General features: G+C 40.7%; 1 protein-coding gene across 1 annotated transcript; it reads right to left on the reverse strand.

The window, feature by feature from the left end:
* Positions 1–3,875: 3,875 nt before the first annotated feature.
* On the reverse strand, positions 3,876–9,873 carry LOC111246030 (pyruvate carboxylase, mitochondrial-like). The gene is made up of 2 exons (XM_022795222.2): positions 6,672–9,873; positions 3,876–5,666 (listed from the first exon to the last, which is right to left on the reverse strand). Exons 1-2 carry the CDS (start codon positions 9,387–9,389, stop codon positions 4,851–4,853), a joined length of 3,534 nt encoding a protein of 1,177 aa, XP_022650957.1. The 5' UTR covers positions 9,390–9,873; the 3' UTR covers positions 3,876–4,850.
* Between the last annotated feature and the right edge of the window lie 917 nt (positions 9,874–10,790).

Genomic DNA, 10,790 nt, shown 5'->3' on the forward strand with positions numbered 1-10,790 from the left:
AGTAGAACATATTCATTATCCAAGTATAATACTCAGATTATTAAAAGAAGTAATTATTTTCGTTCTGACTTTATACAGGAAACATAACAATGACCACCTGTTATTCGACAAGTAATTCTTTTCTAGAACACCTATGAGAAGAAGTGTTAGACATTTGCACTCTGAGAGCACAGAAATAGACTTCCTCGTTATCGGTTTTCTTAAGTTTAGCCTTAAGAAGAATTCTAGTTATAGATAATATTTTTATCTTATAGATAATCTTTATCACCGTCTCACAAATTGAATGTGTTTTCACACGCTTTGGAAAAAAATCAAGAGCTAACGTATTTTGAGTCAGTGTTGACCATAATTGAAAAATCCATATCTTGAAAATTAGATACTTGGGTGACAAATTTCACTATGGATATTTTCGCCTTCAGTTACATCGAAGTGTTTTGGTCGGCAGGACAACAGCATCCGATTTTTTATGCGCATCCTCAGCTCTAAACTACCTCCAAATATAAGTAATATATAAATGTTTTCCTCTATATATATATATATATAGAAAGGTTCTCCGGAAAACAGGAATTGCCACGCGTCAAATAAGATTCGGGTTTTATGATGTTCCGCAGTTTGTATTATCCGATCTGCGACCCTCGGACATTGTAACAACTCTTAATTCGAAATTATGGTTAACAAGATTGCATTAGTATGCTGTTTATACAAGCAAGAATACTGTAATCCATGTTTAGGTTAATTTGAGCTTGCTTAAATATCGTTCATTGCTTTTTTAAGATTGATATTCATTAAGCCCCTGATGCAGCAATTACGGACATGTAGCAATAGTAGTAGCAAGAAAATTCAGCAAATACGAGAGTAACTGCAGGATTGAGTAGAAGCTGGTTATCGAAGAAAATAATTGAAGTTTATTGTGAGACGCATTTTGCATCCTGTAGGAGTATTCTGCTCACAGTCAGCAGCGCGATTATGAAACTTTTGTAAAATGAGCTGCCAGCCACTCAAAACGATTGATAAAATTGTTAAGATACGTTCCACGTTCGCGATACTCTACGCGTTAAGCAGTATGCCCACTATCTCGTCTGTCAAAATTGGACGTAACACTTGTGCCTAAAAAATATGGCTGATAAAAGAAGGCGAATGACAAGAACTCATTTTTATTGATGCCATTATGGGCTATGCTATAGCTATTTTACAAAATGCAGCATTCTAGCTTTCAAATTAAATATAGGTTAGGTTTTCTTATAACGTAACCAGCAATGTCTACTGGAACAATGAACAAAATGTGTGCTTTTCCCTGAATGTACATTTTCAATGATTCTCCGAAAGGGATCTACGTTATTTTGTAAACTTAGAGGCTATACGTAAAGCTGTGAACAATGGAATTCGGTAGTTAATGAAAAGCTTTTTTTTTTATTAGAACCTGTTTTAATCTGTTTCCAATCAAATGAAATCATTGCTTTAGCTTTGAATCTCTTTGGAATCGTCGTCTATCGGGATCTTTGTGCCTAGTTCTTACGAGACGCTACGAAACAGGTTGTTCTCGCGAGTGACATCACGATGAAGCTAGTTTCTTTCATAGCTGATCTCCGCACGTTGAGGATCAATCAATCAAATTTAATCTGTCCATGTAGCGGTCTATCTATCGTGGATTCGGTTTTTCAGATCCAATGGCCTTTTTCGGGAGTTTCGCAGTATTCTCACTGCTGTTCCTCGTATCGCATCCTCAGATGATAGCTGCCGAGCCAGATGGTTGGTTGAACTTACCTACATCGCTAATATGTTTTTCTGGTTCTTACATATTCGAATCATCTGTCTAACCTGATTTGACCTGGCCTTCTTTAGCGTTAGTTGTAAACTTTTAACGTAAATACGCAAACATTAAAGGAGATATGCGAAAAGCACAAGGCTCTTTTATTATGCTACCAAACTGTAACGGTTGACTATTCAGTCTTGTCAATCTTGTCGACATGCAAAATGGAGACCGCTTCGTGTTTAGTGAATACAAGGGGGTTATAAATGTCGTAAACTCACTCTATAGTTTTTTTTCATCACATTGTGTTTTGTTACACGATCTAAACAATTCTACGGTGCATTTTTTCGTTAGAATTCTAAGAAGTGTTTATTGTCTTGTAGCAGATAATACCAAAAAACTAATAACAATCTCACGATCACAGGTAAATCTGCAAACCACCGTCAGGCTATTTTCGTCAGATCCTCGTGTATTTTATCGAACCTGTATGAATCATTGTATGTTTTTTTTAATTATATTTATTTGTCGTATCGAACCGATTGCGAGTCAATGGACGACTACTCATGTAGGCATACTTGACCTCTGTTTCATAGTCCAGCGATATTAACGTTATAGATATCTGTTTTAGTGGATGATGCCGATTTACGGCAAAACACATAATAAGATTTCTAATAGTTATTAACGCCATTGCTATTGCGATCGACACTGTGGTTTCAATCACTAAAGGAAGCAAGACCTAATTTTCATATAAAGTCTATCTATGATATATAGTACGCCGTGAAAAGGGTCATACTTTTGCTATGGCGTAAGTTCCATATCAATATATTGTTCGAAATATTTATCTAATAGATAGTATTTTCTGATAGTTATTAGGCAAAAGTCATCTGCGAGATGCTTCCTTGACGCTCTATTTCCAAACCAAAAAGGACCAAGAAGGACTATTCGTTGAGTTTGATGTTTTTCATTTGTTACTTTACTTCTTGATGCACATACGCCTAGCAAAATACAGAGGTACTAGCGCAAATTTATTTAGGCTCATCTACTTTCGTCGTCATTTCTTAACAGCTAATATTCTATTTTAGCGCCGTTTTGTAAATCATATCGACGGTTATTTAGCTTTGTTAGCCGTTTAATTTAGCGAACTTCCGACCTCAAAACAGGTTCCAACTCTGCGAAACCCCAACTGGTGATACACGTCATAAACCTCATTGCTGCTGACCGCTGCCACTGCATGGAAAATAGAAGACACCTGTGTACCGCTGTTTCTCCTGGTATATTCTCTTCGCCGCGGCACGCTGGCCATCCGTTTGTTTGCGCCTATTTAGAGGTCCGCGAAAGCTAGACGTTATTTACATTAAATCCTATGTATTTATGTGTTCGTATAATACATATATAGAAGCATAAACCAGGCGTACGGAAGTCAGGCGTGCATCTGCATGCGGAACTCGAATCGTGACAAATCTCGCTGTACCTTCTAAAAACAGGCCACAGAGACCATTGACCGATCGACAATCGACCCTAGTATAGAGCTTTCATGAAGCACCAGTAACTGCACCTAGTCGACGTCTGTCGGCGAGCACTTGTAGATTCCAATGGTTGTGCGATGCACTGATGTTATATAGTTGCTTCAATACAACGTTGATCGATCAATGCAAATTATTTTCTAATTATCTAAAGAGATGGTAAACAACGATAGTTACTAGGCGATATTGCCGCGGCAACCGGATGTCTATTGAAAACAGCTTGGTACTAACTTTTAAACAATACAGTTTCTGGAAAAAGCTGTCCTTTCAATTTCCGGCGATGGAAAATTGCCAACTTAAAAATGATAAATCCAAAAAAAATCCAAAAAAAAAAAAACTCAACACAGTAACATCTAGCCTTCTTTAGCAAAATAACCAAGCCAATGTAAATTGGAATGGAAAAATACATAGTCAATTTGTATGGAAGGCTATAGAGAAATTTGCAATATTTTTGACCTAGGTCCGTAAAGATACGCAGCAAATAAGTTCACGCTAGTACGCCTGTAAGTGATTTACTCACGATTTAATAAGATTTTTTTAATGTGTTAGATTACATTATATAAGACATATTAAGGCAATGATAGAAACAAAAACAAAGAAAATCTTGTTAAAAGCTATTTATTGATTTCTCACTTTTGTTTTAACAGACATCACATCTGTAGTAACAATTCAAAAACTTCCGCCATTTTGTATGTGTAATTGTTCATAACGAAGCTTTGTATATAACAGGGACAATGTTTGTATATGGGTATATGAACAAATTGTATGACTTTCGATGGCTTGGTTTGTAATTTATTCAATAGCTCAGAATATCGACTTCATCTAAGCTATTTAAATGTATAGAGTTATTATTACGACGTACTTCTCTTCTATCTGTTACTGTATCTACCCGCTCCTTCGTTTCTGTTACAATGATCAAATAGATCATAGATATATGACTGTGTAATTACTTTGCTATAAATAGGTATCTACAAACATTTAGCCATGCTCGTTAACTGAATACGAAAAAATTGCTGAGTCTGCCAGGTGACTGGCCGCATAGGGTTTCAGTCCCGAACACAACAAGCAAAAATGGCTAGCAGAGATGCGACATCTCGAAAAGCTGAGCAACACCTTTTGTAAAGACAACTAAAAGCTTGCAACCCTGCTTGAAAGGGGTTTCGCACAATTTGCCAGCCGAGAACCGATCAATTCAATCTACTTCTAGAATATAGAAAAATAATAAATAGATACGCTGGTCGCACAGTGGAAGACTATTCAAGATCCGTTGTCGGTTTCAATGTTTGTTTTTCTAGCTATCGGAACAAATGCATCTTTGTTTCCAATATTTTTTTCCACAGAACCGCTCGGAATCATTGCGTTGCTGGAACTGATCAACAATAGGTACAATAAAAACAGTTCCATTCAATAACTATTGCTTTTTCTCGGACACACGTCCTCCCAGATGCAGCACCCGCATGGTGTACACTCGATCAGTTGGTTCGCTTGATAACATTTGCGTCGTCCTGATTCATTGATCATTGATTGCACATTGCATAGGCAGTAATCTGCGCATACTAATTACACTGCTTGGTACTTTACTCATTAGGCTCAATTTCTACAAGGAGGTCGTCGCCCTGCATGCGCATATCCTTAGCAGCCGCCACGGACCTGACTTTTCCAGCTATCGGGGCCTGGACAACCATTTCCATTTTCATCGCGCTAAGTACTACAAGCGGGTCACCCTTTTTCACGACATCGCCAACCTTCACACGGATGTCGATCACAGAACCAGGCATAGGTGCCCCAACGCTACCGGCGTTCGACTTGTCTGCCTTCGGATGAGCCTCGATTACCTCAGCGAGGGTTTTGTCAACGACGAATACCGACCGCAATTGTCCATTTAGCTCGAAAAACACTTCTCGCTCTCCTTTGTCGGTCACGTTAGCAGACACTGCAAGCATCTTAATATGAAGCGTTTTTCCGCGTTCAATAGTCACCTCAAAGTCTTCCCCAACTTTTGGCCCCACAAGGAAGACGCGCGTGTCCAATTTATCGACGGGACCATAATCCTTGCGGAATTTAGCAAATTCATCAAATACCTTGGGGTACATTGCAGACGACATGACTTCAGTGTCTTCAATCTTGTACGTTGGGAATTTCTCCTGCAGTGTCTCTTTTAGGGCGTCGAGATCCAGTGCTGGTAGTGACTCACCTGGCCGGCCTTCGATACGGTGTGTGTCTTTGAGAATTTTGGATCGGAGGGGCTCAGGGAAACCGCCGTGCGGCTGACCAATATATCCTTGCATAAACTCGACAACTGAGGTAGGAAAGCTCAATTCCTCCGCCCTGTCAAGGATGTCTTGGGGCTTTAGGCGGTTCTGCACCATAAACTGAGCAAGATCCCCTACGACCTAAAAAACACATATAAAATATTCGATTAGGTCTACATTTTATTATTTCAATGCGTTTCTATCGATATTCTGGAATATTTCTGTGAGTTAAACAACAGGATTTAGTATAAAAATATATTTAATAGAATATATTCTAGCGGTCTTTTGTTTTACTCGTGCAGTGCCTAAGAGTGGGAAAGCAGAACCAGCATTAGCTTTTTTCGTGCTACGGTTGTTGTCGTTTTAGCAAATGTAGTTCACCCGTTGGGGTATTTATTATGCATTTCAAATGATAATTCTCCGATCAGAGGAAGGACAGGATTTCAGGCCGTTCCAAAAATCTGTGAGCTTCTGTATAGTAAATGGACAGCTGAATGCAACAAGAGCAAAGATGAATTAAAAAAAGCTGAACTGGATATGAGGTTCCGGTTTGCTTGGTTTTTGTAATAACCCTTGATCGTACGTAATTCAAAATGGCCGCTAATGTTTTTTTGGGAATAGCAAGCGATGACATTGTTAATAGACGGTTTTAATTGTTTATAAATATGGTGAAATAGAAAAATATAATTAATTAAAATAATAACAATTTGTTAAGGGTTATACTGGGTATAGGAGACCCAAATAGGGTATCTAATAGTATTAGTGAAGATCGAATACTATCGATCGAGCTTCAATGCATCGCTATTACAACACATTCTAAAGGCATTGTTAAATAATAATAAATAAACGATAAATAGTTTCAATTTGTGTAGCTCGATATAATAAAACATCTCAAAAACAAGATCATTGTTGATGCCATTTTAATGATGATTAACATTTGTTATAATTTGTTATGATGCATTCAAAACGAGCTTTTAACGACAGATATCTTAGGAAGACAGGGTATTGTCTAAACTAATATGGAACAATTATACGTTTTATATAATCGCAACTGAAATCACTACCACTTCCGCTCTAGAAAATGTAACGTGATGCTCGTAATTATATGCATATTTCATATACTATTTGTGACTGTTGCATACAAACCTTTGATGAAGGCGTAACTTTGATAATATCTCCCAGCAGCTGGTTCGCCTCAGTGTAGGCTTTTTTTACCTTTTCGAAATGTTCCCCTAAGCCTAAGCTAAATGCCTGGAATTGAAGGTTGGTATACTGTCCTCCAGGTATTTCATTTTCGTATACGTCAGCGTTGCCCGCTTTCATCGTTGAAGTACATTCAAACGGTGCATAGAGCGTACGTGTTTGCTCCCAATACGCGGAATAATCACTGATATCCCTCAGGTTTAGTTTCGTATCATGCGGTGTATGCTGGAGACAGGCTACGAGACCGCCCATTGTCGGCTGCGAAGTGATGCCTGACATCGAATCTACGGCGACATCGACGACATCGGCTCCAGCCTCAGCGCAGGCTACCATTGATGCGACTCCTACACCTGCCGTGTCATGAGTGTGAATATGAATGGGGACTGTTGGATAACGCTCACGGAGGGATCCAATTAACAGGCGGCATGCCTCAGGCTTGAGCAAGCCAGCCATGTCTTTGATGCAGAGTACATGCGATCCAGCCTTTACAAGTTCATCAGCCAACTTGAGGTAATACTCAAGGTTGTATTTTGTTTTGTTGGGATTAGAAACATCACCCGTGTATGATATTGCAGCTTCCACTACACCGCCTGCCTTTCCTACTGCGTCAATACCGAGGATCATATTTGGCAAATAGTTAAGAGAGTCAAAAATGCGGAAAATGTCCATACCGGTCTCTCTAGCTACTTCACAAAACTTGTAAACGACATTGTCAGGGTATGAGGTGTACCCGACAGCATTTGCTCCACGGAGGAGCATCTGGAAGGGAATGTTTGGAATAAGTTTTCGCATCTCAGCCAGCCGTTCCCAAGGGCATTCACGGAGGAATCGCATCGCGACGTCAAATGTTGCGCCGCCCCAGTTCTCAAGACTGTAAAAATGATGAAACCTGTGAGCGACAAAGGGCGAGATCTTTAGCAGGTCAATTGTACGAACACGTGTGGCTAGCAACGACTGGTGAGCATCACGATAGGTCGTGTCCGTCAGCAGCAGTCCATCGTGACGACGAACAGCTTTTGCGAAGCCTTCTGGACCTTCCTTTTCAAGGATCTGTTTGAAACCCTGATAAGGTTTTGCAGAACTATCATGTTGTGGTACAATAGGATGAATGTTAGCGGGCTGCAAATTTGTAGCCAGCGGAGTCATCGAACCATTAACGCTCACATTACCGAGGTAATAGAGTAATTTTTGAGCACGGTTCTGGCTTGGCGCAAGCTTAAAAAGTTCTGGGTGTTGGTCGATGAAGTTGGTGTCAAACTTTCCACTTAGGAATGTTTGATTCTCGAAAACATTAAGCAGAAAAGGAATGTTGGTTTTCACGCCACGAACACGGAATTCTTTAAGAGCGCGTTGCATCTTGCTAGCTGAAGCCTTCATATCTGTGCCGTGTGAAATCACTTTGACCAGTAGAGAGTCATAATACGGTGAAATTATAGCTCCTGCAAAGGCCGAAGCGCCGTCAAGACGGATGCCGAATCCTTCACCGCTCCTGAACACTTCAAGTCTACCACAGTCTGGCTGGAAACCCTTTGCTGGATCTTCTGTTGTCACTCGACACTGAATCGCACATCCCTGAGTCGTGATTTTCTCTTGGGTTAATTTCAGATCGTTGAGGGTTTTTCCGCTAGCGATTTCAATTTGTGATTGAACCAGGTCCACTCCTGTGACCTCTTCCGTAACTGTATGTTCTACTTGAAGCCGAGCATTGACTTCAATGAAATAGTGTCTGCCGTCTTCATCCAGAAGAAACTCAACTGTGCCGGCATTCTGGTAACCGACGTGAGAACATAACTTTATAGCGTCGGCGTGCATTGCCTGCCGTACGTTCTCTGGTATATTCAGCGCGGGGGCAATTTCGATAAGTTTTTGATGCCTCCTCTGAACGGAGCAGTCTCGTTCGTATAAATGGACGACCTGGCCAATTTTATCTCCCAACACCTGAATCTCAATGTGTCGAGGATGTTCAATAAAGCGTTCGATGAACATAGCACCATTGCCGAACGCGCTTTCAGCTTCAGATACTGCCCGACTAAAGTGTTCTTTAAGGTCTTCAAGGTTCCTTACAACGCGCATTCCTCGACCGCCTCCACCATAAGCAGCTTTCAACATGACGGGTAAGCCATGCTCCTTGCAGAACTTATACGCCTCATCGGCATCTTTAATTGGCTGATCTGTGCCAGGAATAACAGGGATTCCACATTCGATGGCACACTTTCGCGCCGCAATCTTATCGCCCATTTGTGCCATCACTTTCGGAGAAGGCCCAATAAAGCGAATACCTGCTTTTATACATGCATCTGCGAAATCGGAGCGCTCCGACAGGAAACCGTACCCAGGGTGGATGGCATCGACGTCGTTCTCTTTAGCTATCCTTATGTACTCTGGTATATTGAGATACGCTTGGACCGGCAGTAGTCCCCGGCCAATCAGGTACGATTCATCAGCCTTTTGTCTATGCATATGCATTTTGTCCTGTTCAGAGTATACGGCCACAGATCGAATGCCCATTTCCGAGCATGCTCGAAAAATACGAATAGCAATTTCCCCTCTATTAGCCACAAGGATTTTTTGAATTGCTCGAACATCATTGGAACAATGGCGTAAATGTTGTCGAGAGTGATGTAGTTGCGCCAGGCAGGTGCCTGGTATATACAGTCTCATCGTATTCCCGTTAAAGCTGCTGTTTTCCTTTTGGCATAGCAAGAGCTTACACCTGGGAGAGTGACTACAAAAAGGCAACGTTCAGCTCGTCTACGTTGTTAAACCTATCTAAGCGATAACTGGCTTTCTAGCACGATTCACAGCACCTACATTCGTACACCTACCACGTTTGTATTGTACAAGCGGCAATAGTCAACAAATTGAATTATTAATCTGCCACGAATTCAACACACTTAGGCTCAAAAAAAAATGCTATTTATGATGTGTTTCTATGGCCTTCTTTGCGAGCCAGTTTAACTCCATGGGGCAAAGACGGCTTGCTCTGGGTGGCGATCTTCTCTGTGTCTTCCTTTTGGTTTGTTTGCTTTTCCTTGTTCTAAGCACTATACACAGGTTGGCCGTCCCGCGTCAACGATTGCCTACCGCAAGAGGTTACCGATGGCAGCGTCCGTCTACTGCGCGAACCGACGTTGAATGCGGGGTCACCATACGTGTTGTCGCTACACAATTTCCCTTTCTCTTTCGGTCACTGCCTCCTTTCCGCCGCATGGCTTAATAGGCTCATCGTTCGCGGAGTGATGGTCAATGGTTGGCCGTATCTAGCTAGCTTATAGTGAGCAAGCCAAAGTCAGTAGGTAAAGAACTTTAGCGGGCAACTGCTGACGACTAAATGCACAATGACGGCGTACAGCTGAGCCGCTAGAACTACGATAGCTACGACTATAATGCAGAAGAGGTTCAGAGATAAGTGAGCCATTTATGAGTACACATTATACATTTCGAATTGGTGAGGAGTAACAATTACTTTACTGATTCTGAAACTCTATGCCTAGCATAACGTTTATTAAAGACAAGCGTTTATTGGCTCAATGGATAGGCTGGACGCACGATAAGAAAGGGTTAAGAAGATAGGCTTCGATGCCAGTTTAAAAATTTATTCACTACATACGACAAATGTAACAAATAAGCTTCTGAAATGCACAATAAAGACATCATTTGCTGGCATTTTTAGAAAGAAATCATCGATACATATCTTAATTTAGCTATGCAACCTAACGATTCTATGTAGGGCAAAATTTTGCGATAGAAAAGTGTAGCCAGTGGCGGCCTCTATGGGTATGTACGTTTTCAAATAGATACGTCATGAGAACGAGACGTATAATTGCTTGTTTCAGTATTTCGAAGGTATGATTACAACGCTTATACCGTATTTGTCTCTCGTTTCACATATGCTTCGAACGCATCACATGCTTAAAGCATTTCTTTTTTTGCTGTGGAGTAGGATATAGATAAGTTGCATACAAATTCGCTAGTCTACACCCTACCACCGTTAGTGGGACCTATAGATAACAAAAAAAAATATATGGACCTATAGATAGTTTGCGATAGAAAAGCATGTGA

Source organism: Varroa destructor, unplaced genomic scaffold, assembly GCF_002443255.2.
Source record: "Varroa destructor unplaced genomic scaffold, Vdes_3.0 BEIS01000001.1, whole genome shotgun sequence".
In the NCBI taxonomy this organism is placed as follows: Eukaryota; Metazoa; Arthropoda; class Arachnida; order Mesostigmata; family Varroidae; genus Varroa; species Varroa destructor.